At 38.0% G+C, this 17,698-nt stretch overlaps 1 protein-coding gene across 3 annotated transcripts in view; it reads right to left on the reverse strand.

The window, feature by feature from the left end:
* Positions 1–17,698, reverse strand: part of SPECC1L (sperm antigen with calponin homology and coiled-coil domains 1 like) — a 140,650-nt gene that overhangs the window by 93,201 nt on the left and 29,751 nt on the right. For all 3 annotated transcript variants that reach the window (XM_042962151.1, XM_042962149.1, XM_042962150.1), the window contains exon 2: positions 14,494–14,683. In XM_042962151.1, coding sequence (XP_042818085.1) covers positions 14,494–14,646 — 153 coding nt within the window. In that variant the 5' untranslated portion in view covers positions 14,647–14,683. The remainder of the gene's footprint in view (positions 1–14,493; positions 14,684–17,698) is intronic.

Consider the following 17,698-nt stretch of genomic DNA (forward strand, 5'->3'; position numbering starts at 1 on the left):
CCAAGGAAGACATACAGATGGCCAACCGACACATGAAAAAAGCTCAACATCACTCATCATCAGGGAAATTCAAATCAAAACCACAATGAGGTACCACCTTACACCTGTCAGAATGGCTAACATTAACAACTCAGGCAACAACAGATGTTGGCGAGGATGCAGAGAAAGAAGATCTCTTTTGCATTGTTGGTGGGAATGCAAGCTGGTGCAGCCACTCTGGAAAACAGTATGGAGGTTCCTCAAAAAATTAAAAATAGAACTACCCTACGACCCGGCAATTGCACTACTAAGTATTTATCCAAGGGACACAGGTATGCTGTTTTGAAGGGACATATGCACCCCAATGTTTACAGCAGCACTATCAACAATAGCCAAAGTATGGAAAGGGCCCAAATGTCCATCGATGGATGAATAAAGAAAATGTGGTATAGGGGCACCTGGGTGGTTCAGTCGGTTGAGTGTCCGACTTCCGCTCAGGTCATGATCTCACAGCTTGTGAGTTCGAGCCCCGCGTCGGGTTCTGTGCTCAGAGCCTGGAGCCTGCTTCTGCTTCTGTGTCTCCCTCTCTCTCTGCCCCTAACCCACTCGCATTCTGTCTCTGTCTCTCTCAAAAATAAATAAACATTAAAAAAAAAATTTTTTTTTAAAGAAGATGTGGTGTATATATATACAATGGAGTATTAGTCAGCAATCAAAAAGAATGAAATCTTGCCAATTGCAACTATGTGGATGGAACTAGAGGGTATTACGCTAAGCGAAATTAGTCAGAAAGACAAATATCATATGACTTCACTCATATGAGGACTTTAAGAGACAAAACAAATGAACATAAGGGAAGGGAAATAAAAATAATATAAAAACAGGGAGGGGAACAAAACATAAGGGACTCTTAAATATGGAGAACAACAGAGGGTTACTGGAGGGATTGTGGGAGGGGGGATGGGCTAAATGGGTAAGGGGCATTAAGGAATATACTCCTGAAATCATTGTTGTACTATATGCTAACTAATTTGGATGTAAATTTTAAAAAATAAAACTAAAACTAAAATAAAATAAAGTAAAAAGAAAACAGACATAAACTATACTTCAATTAAAAAAAACAAAATAAGCACTCTGGATAATGAGATTGGGTATAAAATTATTACTTAAAAAAAAAAGAATGAAAAAAAATTTATTTCTAGAAAGAACATAGAGGAGTTAAAAATCTGTGAAAAAAGAAAAACTACCTTTTTTTAAATATAATTTATTGTCAAATCAGCTTACATACAACACACAGTGCTCATCCCATCAAGTGCCCCCTCTTCAGTGCCCATCACCCATTTTCTCCTCTCACCCACCCCCCACATCCACCCTCAGTTTGTTCTCTGTATTTAAGAGTCTCTTGTGGTTTGCCTCCTTCCCTCTCTGTTCATAACTAATTTTTTCCCCTCCCCTTCCCCCATGGTCTTCTGTTAAGTTTCTCAAGATCCACATATGAGTGAAAACATATGATATCTTTCTCTGACTGACTTACTTCACTTAGCACAATACCTTCCAGTTCCATCCACGTTGCTACAAGTGGCCAGATTTCATTCTTTCTCATTGCCAAGTAGCATTCCATTGTGTATATAAACCACATCTTCTTTATCCATTCATCAGTTGGTGGACATTTAGGCTCTTTCCATAATCTGGCTATTGTTGAAAGCACTGCTATAAACATTGGGGTACGTGTGCCCCTATGCATCAGCACTCCTGTATCCCTTGGGTAAATTCCTAGCAGTGCTATTGCTGGGTCATAGGGTAGTTCTATTTTTAATTTTTTGAGGAACCTCCACATTGTTTTCTAGAGCGGCTGCACCAATTTGCATTCCCACCAACAGTGCAAGAGGGTTCCCGTTTCTCCACATCCTCACCAGCACCTATGAAAAACTACTTTTTAATAAAAGAACCAAAAGTTTTGTCCCATGAAGGTGAAAGCACAAGTTAACCAACCGATTTAATATTATTGTCTATCTGGAGCCAAGCTTACTCTTAGATAATCATAATAAATTCATTTCAATAAATCAAAATGGCTCGCAAATTATTAATCTCTAAAGTCTCTTCCTGTTCTAAATGTTAGTGGAGTAGATTCTGTTCTCATCATTCAATTATAAAAGTTACAATATAATACCATTAGGTAGGTCAGTCTCACTAAAAAAGAGGTAGAAAAAGATTAATGTTTTAATTTAAATGAATTAAACTAATTAAGCTTTGGTAATTTAGAGTTGTCACATTATGAAAAATCTGGTTATGTAAGAAGGAAGGAGGATATTGCATTAATCATAAAGGATTGCTCATATTCTTTAAGACTAGTTCCTGTTTATGAAATTGATCATCAACTATGATACAAAAAAAATCTGCAAATTAAGTTCTACTTCCTTCCTGTCAATTTGCCCCTCATCCATTAGTCAGTATATAAACTCAACACACTCTTATGTTTTCAAATCACCTTTTATATTCTGTTAATAAAAGTTAAATATATATATAATATACAAATATATATATTTATATATATAATATATATATAATATATATAAATATATATATTTGTATATTATATATATAATATATATAAATATATATATTTGTATATTATATATTATATATATACATTATATATATTGTATATATACATATTGTATATATATATTGTATATATTGTATATAATATACAAATATATATATTTATATATATTATATATATAATATACAAATATATATATTTATATATATTATATATATATAATATATATAAATATATATCTTTGAGGTATTTTTTTCTTTCTCCATAAGTTAAATATGTTTTCTTTCATAAAAACTACATCTGAAGACAACCCTACACAGTCATGTGAAAAGTGGCTTAATCAAACACACTTCTGTTTACTATTTGTCTTTGGTTAATGGTGGAGTTCAACATACCTCAGAGAACCAAGTCAAAAATTCTGCAATTATCACATTAACTATGATAGTAGAGTAATGGCACATGAATAAAGCAGTGGAACACAAAAGAATCCCAAAAGAAACTGCTTATATAGATACCTGTTTTATGACCAAAGAAAGAGTACAGGAAAAAAAAATGGGTTTTTCAATAAATAGTACTAGGTTAATAGTATATTCACACACACACAAAAAAACCCCTACAAAAATGAGTAAGCCCTATTTCACACCAAATCAAAAATAAGTCCCAAGGTTTTCTATGACTCAAAATCCTGAATGATAAAACAAAGAATTGATAAACCTAAGTCTATAAAAATTAAAATCTTAAAAAAAATTTAATCCTGTGTATGATACACAAATATCATCGTAAGCAAAATTTTAAAAAATGAGAAACGGGGAGAGTATATCTGCAATACCTCACAAATAAACAGCTAATATCCTTAATACAAAAGAACTCTTAGCAATAAAGGGGTAAAAGACACATAGAAAGGTGACCAAAATGAACTATCACATATAATGAATACAGACACAATACAAAAGATATAACCAGTCTAACTCACAATAGGAGAAATGTAAATTAAACAACATTAAGACACCACATCTCACCTAAGAGACTGGCAAAAATGAAGAGTTATGCCACGTTCCTTTGGGAAGGATGTGGGGAAACAGGCACACTCACAGGTTGCTGGTGAGAACACAGCTGGATGTGGCCTTATGAAAGGAACCCAGCAATGTCTAACAGAACTACATATGCATTTACCTTGTGCCCAGCAATCCCACCTCTAGGAATTTCACCCGAAGACATACCTCCAATAATACAAAAATACATACACATAAGGTTAGTCAATGCAGCATTGTTTTTAACTGCAAAACACTGGAAACACTTTGAATGTCCATACATAGGACACTAGCTGAAAAAACTGTAGTACATCCATACAAAGACACATTAAACAGAATGAGAAAGGCTGCCATAAATTGGTATAAAGAGATTTCTAGAATATATTAGGTGAAAAAAAGAAAATGGGCAGAAGTAGATCTAATTATGGCAACTTTTGGGTAACAAAGGGGAAATAAAAAAATAAATATACATGTATCTGATCATTTGTGCAAAAGGAACACAGGAAGGATAAAAACAAAAACCCAACCAGACTCTTAACCTCCTAGGGACAGGTGGGGACAGAGTAAGAAGGAATCGGGGAGGAGAGGGACACTTTTCACATCTTGTCCTAGTTCTGACATGTAGAATTGAACTGTGGTAGTGTTTCACATGCTGGCAGTAAATTAAAATTAAATAAACAAGGGTTTAAGGTTTCCCCTAAAACGGAACACAATAGGAACAAATAGACCAAACTGCATTTCAAATAAATGACATAGTCACACGGGGTAGGGGGCAGGGGAAGAATCCAAATATCTTCTGAAAACAGTATTTTGACCATAAATCCTCAAACTCTCAAGCTAACCACTAAAAAGTATACATTTTGAACTCTAGCTAGTAGATTTGTTTTTGGCAGTGGCATGGGTGAGCAATTCTCTAACTAGGATTTAGAAAATAAGTAAATATAGATAATGAAAACCAGGTCTTTCACTGTCAAGAGATTGGGATTACGATTACATAAAGTGAAAAGGCTACTCTAAACATTGTATGTCAACTGGATTTGGAAGTAACAGTGTGAACTCATAGGCTTTTTTTTTTTTTAATGTTTATTTTTGAGAGAGAGAGAAAAAAAAGAGAGAGAGAGAGCAGGGGAGGGGCAGAGAGGGAGACACAGAAGCAGAAGTAGGCTCCAGGCTCTGAGTTGTCAGCACATTACCTGACTCGGGACTCAAACCCATGGACCGCGAGATCATGACCTGAGATGAATTTGGCCACCCAACTAAGCCATCCAGGCGCCCCTCATAGGTTTTCAATATATGGAGAGAAACAGATATGAAAATTGATACAGATGTGTGTGTGTGTGTATGTTTCCTCTCTTGTCTACTAAGCAGGCTTAAAAACCATACACTCAAAAGCAAGAGCACACCTCATTTCCAAAGGCTTTAAGTTCCATCCTCTACTAAAAGGAACAAGTCCTCTTTGGAGAAAAGGCTGACTGACTATAGGGCTGGGGCTGGAGAAATAGAAAACTTATCATGTCAGGATGTCCACTCTCACCGCTGTTGTTTAACATAGTGTTGGAAGTTCTAGCATCAACAATCAGACAACAAAAGGAAATCAAAGGCATCAAAATTGGCAAAGATGAAGTTAAGCTTTCACTTTTTGCAGATGACATGATATTATACGTGGAAAATCCGATAGACTCCACCAGAAGTCTGCTAGAACTGATACATGAATTTAGCAAAGTTGCAGGATACAAAATCAATGTACAGAAATCAGTTGCATTGTTAGACACTAATAATGAAGCAACAGAAAGACAAATAAAGAAACTGATCCCATTCACAACTGCACCAAGAAGCATAAAATACCTAGGAATAAATCTAACCAAAGATGTAAAAGATCTGTATGCTGAAAACTATAGAAAGCTTATGAAGGAAATTGAAGAAGATATAAAGAAATGGAAAAACATTCCGTGCTCATGGGTTGGAAGAATAAATATTGTCAAAATGTCAATACTACCCAAAGCTATCTACACATTCAATGCAATCCCAATCAAAATTGCACCAGCATTCTTCTCGAAACTAGAACAAGCAATCCTAAAATTCATATGGAACCACAAAAGGCCCCGAAAAGCCAAAGTAATTTTGAAGAAGACCAAAGGGGGAGGCATCACAATCCCAGACTTTAGCCTCTACTACAAAGCTGTCATCATCAAGACAGCATGGTATTGGCACAAAAACAGACACATAGACCAATGGAATAGAATAGAAACCCCAGAACTAGACCCACAAACGTAAGGCCAACTAATCTTTGACAAAGCAGGAAGGAACATCCAATGGAAAAAAGACAGTCTCTTTAACAAATGGTGCTGGGAGAACTGGACAGCAACATGCAGAAGATTGAAACTAGACCACTTTCTCACACCATTCACAAAAATAAACTCAAAATGGATAAAGGACCTGAATGTGAGACAGGAAACCATCAAAACCCTAGAAGAGAAAGCAGGAAAAGACCTCTCTGACCTCAGCCGTAGCAATTTCTTACTTGACACATCCCCAAAGGCAAGGGAATTAAAAGCAAAAATGAACTACTGGGACCTTATGACGATAAAAAGCTTCTGCACAACAAAGGAAACAATCAACAAAACCAGAAGGCAACCAACGGAATGGGAAAAGATATTTGCAAATGACATATCAGACAAAGGGCTAGTATCCAAAATCTATAAAAAGCTCACCAAACTCCACACCCGAAAAACAAATAACCCAGTGAATAAATGGGCAGAAAACATGAATAGACACTTCTCTAAAGAAGACATCCGGATGGCAAACAGGCACATGAAAAGATGCTCAACGACGCTCCTCATCACGGAAATACAAATCAAAACCACACTCAGATATCACCTCACGCCAGTCAGAGTGGCCAAAATGAACAAATCAGGAGACTATAGATGCTGGCGAGGATGTGGAGAAATGGGAACCCTCTTGCACTGTTGGTGGGAATGCAAATTGGTGCAGCCACTCTGGAAAACAGTGTGGAGGTTCCTCAGAAAATTAAAAATAGACCTACCCTATGACCCAGCAATAGCACTGCTAGGAATTTACCCAAGGGATACAGGAGTGCTGATGCATAGGGGCACTTGTACCCCAATGTTTATAGCAGCACTCTCAACAATAGCCAAATTATGGAAAGAGCCTAAATGTCCATCAGCTGATGAATGGATAAAGAAATTGTGGTTTATATACACAATGGAATACTACGTGGCAATGAGAAAGAATGAAATATGGCCTTTTGTAGCAACCTGGATGGAACTGGAGAGTGTGATGCTAAGTGAAATAAGCCATACAGAGAAAGACAGATACCATATGGTTTCACTCTTATGTGGATCCTGAGAAACTTAACAGAAACCCATGGGGGAGGGGAAGGAAAAAAAAAGGGGGGGTTAGAGTGGAAGAGAGCCTAAGCATAAGAGACTCTTAAAAACTGAGAACAAACTGAGGGTTAATGGGGGGTGGGAGGGAGGCGAGGGTGGGTGATGGGTATTGAGGAGAGCACCTTTTGGGATGAGCACTGGGTGTTGTATGGAAACCAATTTGACAATAAACTTCATATACTGAAGAAAAAAAAAAACAAAACTTACATCAGAAATTAAGAGGCTGTTCAAAAAAGAACAGGAACATGTCAAAAGAACATAGGGGCCAGCTTGAAGGGGACAATCTGAGCATCAAAATAAATCATGCTAACCATTGACAGCCCACTGAATAAACAGTCCATTATTCCACACTAATATGCAACTACTAAATGTAGAAAGAATGATGGAATTAAAAAACTACCACTTGGCAAAAATCATACTAATAACAGATTCTGGAAAGAATTACCAAAAATTGCTAGTTAGGGTGTGAAAGTTTGATGACAAAGAGGGTATTTATAAAATCTCCCAAGTGTTTTTGATAAGATACTTTATTAATTAACAAAAGGAAACATGGTAACCTGATAGTGGAAAAAACCAGACACCACCCTAATCAAATTAAGTTAATATCACCAGGAATGGAACAGATTGACAGCATGTACTTCTGGAAATGCTATGCCAAGGACATGTGGCTTCTGTAGGACTTCTGCCAAAAGTGCATATCCTCAACCTAATCACGAAGAAACATGAGAAACCTAAATTTGGAAGATAGTCTACCAAATAAACTGGCCTACATTCTTCTGCAATGTCAAGGTCATAAAAGACAAAAACTGAGGAACTATTCTAGACTTAAGAAGAATTTGGAGAGCATGACAACTAACTGTAATTCACTGTCCTAGACTGAAAGCTGGACCAGAAAAAAATGTTCGTCTTTTTTGCTAAAATGGACATTGGCACAATTGGTGAAATTTAATTAAAGTCTATAGATGAGATACTAGCATTTTATCAATGTTCACTTCCAGATCTAGTAACTATACTCTGGTTACAAGAGAAAATATCCTTGTTTTTTGGGAAATGCACACTGAAATATCCAGCAGTAAAGAAGCATTATCTCTACAATTTACACTTTCAAGTTCAAGAAAAAATTATATATGTATGTAGTACACGTGTAAAGGGAAAATGACCAGCCATGATAAGAGGTTAACATGTAGGGGGGCGTCTGGGTGGCTCAGTAGTTAAGCATCTGACTCTCAATTTTGGCTCAGGTCACAATCCCACAGTTTGTGAGTTCAAGTCCCACATAGGGCTCTGTGCTGAAGGCGCAGAGCCTACTTGGGATTCTCTCTTTCCCTCTCTCTCTACCCCTCTCCTGCTCATGTGCACACATGTGCATAGTCTCTCTCCCTCTCAAAATAAATTAAAAATAATAATAATAATAATAATACTCTTGAAAAAATACAGGAGACTCTCTTCCTGACCTTGGGATGACGAAACATTCCATAAACACACACACATACACACCACACATCCCTAACTATAAAGAAAAAATTAACAAACTGGACTATATTAAAATTAAGAACTTCCATTTATCAAAAGATACCATTAAAGAAAGAGAAAGAAAAGGCACAGAGTGGGAGGACATATGTGCAAGACATATAAATGACAAAGGACTCACATCTAGAATAGCCAAAGAACTATAAATCAGTACAAAAAAGACACACTACACCACTTCATATCCATTTCAGTGGTTACTATTAAAGAAAAAAAAAGTGTGGTGAGGACATGGGAAAATTAAAACACTTATTGGGAAGAGAATTCCTTGATGGGAATGTAAAATGGTAGAGCTGCTGTGGAAAACAGTATGGAGGCTCCTCAAAAAATTAAAAATATAATTATCATATGACCCAGAAATTCCACTTCTGAATATATCCCCCAAAAACTGAAAGCAGGGCCTCTAAGAGATATTTTCTCACACAATTTCACAGCTATTATTTACAACAGCCAAAAGTCCACACAGAAACCACCAAAGTGTCCATTGATGGAAGAATGGATAAACAAAATGTGGTATATACATACAGTAGAATACTATTAAACCTTTAAAAAGGAAATTCTGATACATGCTACCATGTGGATGAACTCTGAGAACATTATGCTAAGTGAAATCAGCCAGTGGCAAAAAGACAAATATGATTCCACTCATATGAAGTACTTACATAGTCGGATTCAAAGAGACAGAAGGTAGTTGCCAGAGGCTGGGGAGGGGGAATGGGGAGTTGTTGATTAATGGAGACAGAGTTTCAGTTTTGCAAGATGAAAAAGTTCTGGAGATGGATGGTGGGAACAGTTGCTCAATGTGAATGTACTTAATAGTACTGAACCGTATACTTAAAAATGGTTAAGACGGTAAATGTGTTTTACTACAAAAAAAAAAAAAAAGAGTTAAAAAAGAGAGACAACATAGTAAAAAAAATGGGCAAGTGATTTTAAGAAGCACTTCACAAATAAGATATCTAACTGTCCACTAAACACATAAAAGTAAGATACAAAAATGTGCTTAATCCCACTGATAATAATGCAAATGCAAACTGAAGCCACTTCGGAATCCCTCTACATACACCTGAATGGTTAAAATGGAGAGTGACTTAAGTGCAGGTGAGAATGTGGAGCCACCAGCAGTGTAAAATGGGAAATGATCTGGCCCTATATCCAAGAAAGCTGAACATTATGCACCCTATGACCTCATAGTTTCACTCCTAGTTACAGAGCCAACAGAAATGGCTGTACATGTGGACTAAAAGACATGAATAAGAATGTTCCTGGGGCACCTGGGTGGCTCAGTCAATTAGGTGTCTGACTTCGGCTCAAGTGATGATCTCACGGTTCATGAGTTTGGGCCCCGAATCAGGCTCTGTGCTGACAGCTCAGAGCCTGGAGCCTGCTTTGGATTCTGTGTGTGTCTCTCTCTCTTTGCCCTCCCCCCGCTCACACTCTGTCCCTCTTGCTCAAAAATAAACATTAAAAAAAAATTTTTTTTAAATGTTCCTAACAATACTGTTCTTAGTAGCCACAAAAGGGAAACTCCAGATGTCCATCAACAACAGAACAGATGAGTGACATAGTCATTCCATGGATTAGTAATCTGCAATGAAGACAGAACTGCTGTTATAACTATATGGATAAGCAAAGTGATGGTAACACTGAGTTAAGGAAATCATACAGACACAGAAAAGAACAGAGTGTACAATTATACCTATGTAAAGATAAAAAATTAGCAAAATTCAGACACCTGGTTGGCATAGTTGGTAGAGCATGCAACTCTTGATCTCAGGGTTCTAAGTTCGAGCCCCATGTTGGGTGTAGAGATTACTTAAAAATAAAAATCTTAAAAAACATTAGCAAAAATAACCTCTGGAGCTAGAAGTTAGGATGGTAGTTACTTCTAGAAAGGGCAGAAATTAAGAGGGGACATGTGGGGAGCCACTGTGATATAAGTCTGCTCTGTTCCTTGACCTAGTGGTGGCTGCAGAGTATATTTGCTTTGTGGTGATTCACTACACTGAACACAAGTGCTTTTGTGTTCTGGGTGTATACTTCATCAAAAAACTAAAAACAGGGATGCTTGGCTGGCTCAGTCAGAAGAGCATGCAACACTTGATCTCAGGTGGGGTTGTGAGCTTGAGCCCTATGTTGGGTGTAGAGATTACTAAAAAAATAAAGAAAGAAAAGAAACTTAAAAAATTAAAAACAAAAAACAACTCTGTACTCACCAACTTCCTTTTACATGAAGCTACTGCAGGCTGATATTTTTCCCTATTTCAATTTTTGTTAACACAATTCTGCAAATGCATGTGCATTTCCACATGTAAACTCCACCCTCCCCCACCATTAACAACAGGCCAAAAAATAAAATTGATGGAGGGAAGAGATTTTTAGCCTACTTTTTAATAACAGATACAAAAATATCATTTGATAGAAAACTTCTAGATACAGGCGCACCTGGCTGGTTCAATTGGTAGAACATCCAACTCTTGATCTCAGGGTCATAAATTCAAGCCTCATGTTGGGTATAGAGTTTACTTAATAAAAAAAAAAAAAAAAGAATAAAAAAAATTTTCATTTTTTTAACATTTATTTATTTTTGAGAGACAGAGAGAGACAAAGCATGAGCCAGGGAGGGGCAGAGAGAGGGGGAAACACAGAATCCAAAGCAGGCTCCAGGCTCTGAGCTGTCAGTACAGAGCCTGATGTGGGGCTCGAACTCACAAACTGTGAGATCATGAACTGAGCTGAAGTTGGATGCTTAACCGACTGAGCCACTCAGGTGCACCAATGAAAAATTTTTTTAAAAAGAATGTTTAAAAAAAACCCTTCCAGATACAAATAATGAAACAATACAACTAATGTATACATGCTTCTCAAGGTAAAGTCCACGTTTCATGGTCTGCATCACCAACTCAAAATTTAAGTTTAGTTTTTAAATTTTGCCTTTCAAGTTTCAGAGGTGGATTGTTCAATCACACGGTTAACTAATTTTTATACCGAAAAGGTGTATGATCACAAATAATCATAATCATCACAGTCATCAATTATTTAGACAGATTCTAACTGAAGTAACTACAATTTACTACTTATCTATTAACCTTTAGAAAAATGTATTCTTGGGACAATAAAAAAGTATATTACTTCTACTACAAGGATTAACCATGAACACCTGAGCAGTGTGTGAAACCTGGAAAGTGCAGGCACATAGGAGACCAAATCATCCTCTCCGCTCACTGTGACAAAGAATTAGTCATACAAAGGCTCCAAACCAGACGTCATAGCTACTCACAAGAATGGGAATAATTTCCTCAAAACTAGGAACAGTGGGTGGCTCAGTCAGTTAAGCATCTGATTTTGGCGTAGGTCATGATCTCATAGGTTCATGAGTTCAAGCCCTGCATCGGGCTCTGTGCCGACAGCTAGGAGCCTGGAGCCTGCTTCAGATTCTGTGTCTCCCCCTCTCTCTGCCCCTCCCCCATGCACTCTCTGTCTCTCAAAAAATAATAATAATAATAATAATAATAATTAATTAATTTAAAAACCTAGGAACAGCAGTAGTGTTGTATTTTATATTTACAAAAGTTCCAATCAGCAGTGAGGTGCTCTGGTCAAAAAAGGTCCTTTCTCCTCCACCTTAACTAAATCTAGCCCCAAACAATATTTGAAATGAGAGGTAAAGAAACGTCCCCAGGCCCTGCCACTATAAGTAAAGTGTTGAACACTGTGCAGTGACAGAGACACATATGTGGGTGCCCACATGAGTGGGTGAGTATGTGTACATGGTGTCTACATGATCAAAAGCCAACAGCTTCATTCATCTGGTTAATCATCAATGCTCCAACCCAGTTACAGGAATTCAAGTTGTGGGAAGTATCCAAATGCCAGTAGAGAAGCACAGTGAAGTATGAAAAATTAGGAAAATAAAATAACACTTAATTTTGTGGGGTCTCCAAACCCTTTTGATCTGAAATTTTCAATTTTTCTGTTCATTTTCACTATTTCTTTCTTTCCTTCTGTGTCTTCTTCAATTTCTATTCAGTGACATTTTTCTTCTCCTTTCTTAAGTAAAAGCAATTGCTTCAGTCTGGATAAAGTGTTCCCAAACAGTTTCACCTCTTCTGAGACCCTTCCCACTCCACACACCCCCTACTTAAAAGAGCCAACAAAGGAGAGCCACAGCTATGGACAGCTGGCCATGTGCTGGCACAGAGCAGGAATACAGTTGTTTTTGCTTTACAATAAAAAAGTACTCACTGTTCAAAACCAAACTACCACCAACTCCAGATACAGACCTCAGAAGATCTGAAATGCCTCCTCAGGGCACACTCCATAGTGAACCTTCAAAAACTCTGCTTGCCACTGATGGGGAGGCAACAGAAGGAAAGCAGAACATATCCAATGCCAATGTTTCAACCTGTTCTTCCAGTCACGTAAATAAAAGGTCACCCAGTCACAAAGACACTCTGCTCTGAAGACAACCCTAGCAACTAAGTAACCTGTTAGGTCAGAAAATGCCAGCTATCTTACACAAAAGAGTGACAGCACTGCCACCAAGGAAGCAATTCAGGATCCTGATTCAGACTAACGGAAGTAGGACAAAGGTCTATTCCTGGTAGCCATAGGATGACACCCAGCAGCTCATCAAAGCTGTAGCAAGGAAGAAATCTGGGGGCAGGTGGAGTATGTCTGGGTTTAGTTTTGACAACCCTGGAATAGAAAAAACCAGCATTCCCAGCTAGATCTTTCAATACATATAAGGAATTCCCTCATCTGCTGTTCCCATGAGATGCTTCTTAAAATAATTAAGCCACAATCTATCAAAGCCCTGCCTGGACAAAAGGCTTTTAAACAGATCATGTTTCAAGCAGTGCTTGGTTTCTCCCTATCAGACTAGCAGAAACCCTCTCCAGGTTTTCTCCATAGAGTCAAAGTTTTTACTCAAAACACAAAATTCCCAGGACAAACAAGCAAAGAACAAATAAGTAGATTCTGCACGAAGAAAGACTAGAAGACTGTGTGGATCTCTGCAGTGGATCTAAGATTTGACCAGCAGAAAAATGGTCTGGAGTCATCTTGTCCCTTGGATGGTCCAAATCAACCGAGACACTGAGAACACCCAAAGAAGACTATTATTTTCAGAAATCAGTCCTGAGCTGGTAAAAATTTCTAGAGGTAATCAATAAAAATGCTACTACCTGTCATTTTCAAAGCACTTGCCATGTGCCAGATTCTGTGCTAACCACTTCCATACATTCCTCCTTTCATCCTGACTATGATGACGCCATGAAGCACATGCATACAAAGCCTGGGTCCGTCTGCTATTGAAGCCCATAGCCACTATCCTGTACCAACAAGAACTAAACCAGCCTCAAAAAGAATGTAAGAAAAACGAGTTATGCTCTAACTAAATAAATATTACCCAATTTTAACGGGATTAATACAGGATTAGCTGTCAGAAAAAGAGTAACAGTTTACGGTGTGCAAGGGGGTAAGACTGGAAATAAAAAATCCAATCTAGGGGTTCCAGGAATGTTATTGCTGGTCATCCTTTAAGACCTGGCACACATGCTCTTTTCATAAAACCTTCTTTGGCTGGAAACAATGTTTTCCTGAAATGCTTACACCGCTTTCCTGCTCTCCCGGGTATCTGAATTTTTTGCGTGAATTTTAGTTATGTTTGTATATGACAACCTCCACCCGTTACACCACAAGCTCCTTGAAGGCAGACTCTACCTCCAGCTCACACCAGCACAAGAGCCTTGCACAAGGCAAGTGCTCAGTGATTTGTTTCACAATAAGCCTACTATTTGGTTTCATTCATAAAGTCAGACCAAACACACCAAGTATACCACACTGTGAACTCTTCAAAGGCTGTGTGTTCCCAGAGGTTCGCAGAAGGCAAACCCTAAATAATGTTTATTTAATAAATCAAACATTTTAAGATTCACTCCTCCTAAAATCCATCACATATTCAAACACTGCCACATTTTAATACCTTTGACAATGATGCTGTTGTTCCAGGTTTTACGAGTTTGCCTCCTGTAGATGCTGAAGAGCTGTTTTCAGGTTTAGTTTTTTCTACTGTTTGTGTTTTGCTTATCCCAGACACTTTAGGCACTGAGCCGACACTCCTGCTTGCTTTCTTCATTCTGGGCTGCCTCTTTGTGATGCATTTACAAGCAAATCTGTGAAAAGAAATGGCACTATACTGAGAACACAACTGGAAGAAAACTCTGTAGAAATTTGTTTCTGAAAAATTTTATTATAAATAAATAAATAAAAAGATAAATAAAACTGTTTGAAAGCTCGATGTTGATGCAGAAAAGAAAAAGCTGAAAAGGTCTTAGACTTAATCAGAATGCACCCCATGTTTAAGGCATCCTCCTTGAATATTACTAGCTTGAAACTATTTTGTGCATTTCAGTTCAGTCATTAAAAAGAATATCCTAGATCTCTAATGGAACTGGCTAAATACAACACAGCATACATTATCTTTGGCATTTAATGAAGCAATAATCAACCTGCCATTTGAGAATTAGCCATTTTACATGTATCTGAGGGTGATCGTATTTTCCAAATTATCCAGCATAGTCTTAATTTCAAATACTTGCTGTGATAGCCTCATAGAAGCCAGGAGAACTTCCCAGAAACTCCAACATTCAGTATCTAAATATATTTCTCAGCTTCTCTCTTTTATCCAGAGGTAGCATCAAAATTCCTTATTGGAGGGGGGAGTACAGGGGGTACCTGGGTGGCTCAGTCAGTTAAGCATCTGACTTCAGCTCAGGTCATGATCTCGAGGTTCATGGGTTTGGGCCCTGTGTCAGGCTCTGTGCTGATAGCTCAGAGCCTGGAGTCTGCTTTGGATACTGTCTCCCTCTCTCTCTCTTTGCCCCTCCCCCACTTGTGTGCACTCTCTCTCTCTCTCTCTCAAAAATAAATAAACATTTAAAAAAGTCTTTATCGTAACATAAACCTTGAGGCACCTGAGTGGCTCAAGTGGTTAAGCATCAGGTCACAACCTCATGGTTTGTAAGTTTGAGCCCTCTTCACTGACAGTGCAGTGCCTGCTTGGGATTCTCTCTCGCTCTCTGCCCCTCTCCCACTTGTGCACTCTCTCTCAAAATAAATAAATAAACTTAAAAAAAAAAACCTTTGGGAAAAAAAGAATATAAATCTCAATTTTTTGGTTCAGAAAACAAGGGCATCTATATTACCTGTAAGGAATGTGGCAAGTCTACCACCTAATGGCTCATACCTGATTTCACAGCTTAGAGGACTTAGAATAACACTGGCAGCACACAAAACTGCACCCAGATAAACCTTTAAATATATTTTTATTAACTAAGCTAGAAAAGCAATCCCTACAGTAAAGCATGTTTGGAAAGATGCCATGGACCAGGCTGGGTAGAGCAATACAATTTACAAAATGAAAGCCTACTTGAATGTAAGAAAGTTTGTGTATGGTGACTCTGAGACACTATAATCAGCACAAAAAGAGGCTATTCTATTCTATGAAGATTTCTACACCCTAATAAAAATAAACTTACAGAAGAACCTTTGGAAAAGAAAAGGCTCTTTCCAATAGCCTTAATGAATACTTTACCTAGACTGAGCTCGAACACTCCAGATTTATCTTGCCTTGACATAATACAAACTGTACCAACTGGTTTGGTGGCAGGAGCAGTGAGACAGGGTGAAGGGGGCTCTGCTCCACCCTCAACATGATAAGGCCTTTGAGAAAAAGGCACTGTTATTAACAGCAACCAAAACACAGCGACACCTCAGAGACTCTGCTGCCTACCCTTCCTCCAACTTCCTGGTTATTCCTTATAGAAAATATTGTATACAGTAATGATCAAATTATCCACCTTTTTTTTTTTAACGGTTTAGCTTTCTACTTTCTATTCCATTTGAGTAATCTGCCCAGTGGAAGTACTCCCTACAGTTCAGCTCCACCATCTATCTCCTACACCTTCCCAGAGGATACTGAAACTGACCAAGATAGATTCAAGTAGCTTCCCCCTGCCAACCAGCAAGGAATGACACTGGGTCCATCACTAACTCAGAGTACTGTGGAAAACAATCAAGTCCCCAAGAGGCTTTCCTTCAACTTTTCACTTTCTCTTGTTTACCTGTTTGGGGTTTTTTTGTTTGTTTGTTTTTTGTTTTTTTGTTGTTGTTGTTTTTCTGTTTTGGGATGGGGGTAGAGAGACAGAGACAGCATGAGTGGGGTGGGGGCAGAGGGAGAGGGACAGAGAGAATCCTAAGAAGGCTCCACGCTGCCAGCACAGGGCCCAATGCAGGGCTCAAACCCACAAAGCCAGGAGATCCTGACCTGAGCCAAAACTAAGAGCCAGACACTTAACCGACTGAGCCACCCATGCGCCCCTTACCTGCTCTTTTCTAAGTCTCATATCTTGCATATGGCTCCCTGGAGTTTTGTTCTTTTCTTCTCCAAATTCCATGCCTGCACCCCTTTTCTACACCACTCAGACCCTCTGCCATTCTCTGCCTACTTGTCCAACTCCTGCCAAATTAACTTCTCCTAGACAGGCAGCACCCAACAGAACCTACTGCAATGATGAAAATGTTCTATGTGTATTTGTGCTGTCCAACATAGTAACCACTGGCCACTTGTGGCTACTGAGCACTTGAAATGTGGCTAGTGTGACTGAGGAACTTAATTTTAAGTTTCATTTTAGCCAATTTAAACTTAAAGGTACGTGGTAGCTACCAAAATGGACAATGTAACAGACTGTCCCTTTCCTGCTACTATCACCTAAAACCTAATGAATTACCACTTTTGACCCACTAGGAAGGCTATAATCAAAAAGATAGATGGTAACAAATGTTGGAAAGAATGTGCAGTAATTAAAACCTTCACATGCAGCATAAAATGATGCAGCTGCTTTGGAAAAGAGTCTAGCAGTTCCATTTCAAATGGTTAAACACAGAGTTACCATACAATCCAGCAATTCTATTCCTGGGTTTATACCCAAGAGAAATAAAAACATTTGTCCACACACAAACTTACGTACAAATGTCCATAGAAAGATTATTCATAATAGCCACAAACTGGAAACAACCCAAACAACCTCAAAAAATTCTCCCAAATTAAACGATAATAGAGCATTTAGATTACTTTTCATTATCAGCATGTATTTGTTACTGGATACATATTACTATCACTTAGTTCT

Source organism: Panthera tigris, chromosome D3 (genome assembly GCF_018350195.1).
Source record: "Panthera tigris isolate Pti1 chromosome D3, P.tigris_Pti1_mat1.1, whole genome shotgun sequence".
NCBI classification, from domain to species: domain Eukaryota; kingdom Metazoa; phylum Chordata; class Mammalia; order Carnivora; family Felidae; genus Panthera; species Panthera tigris.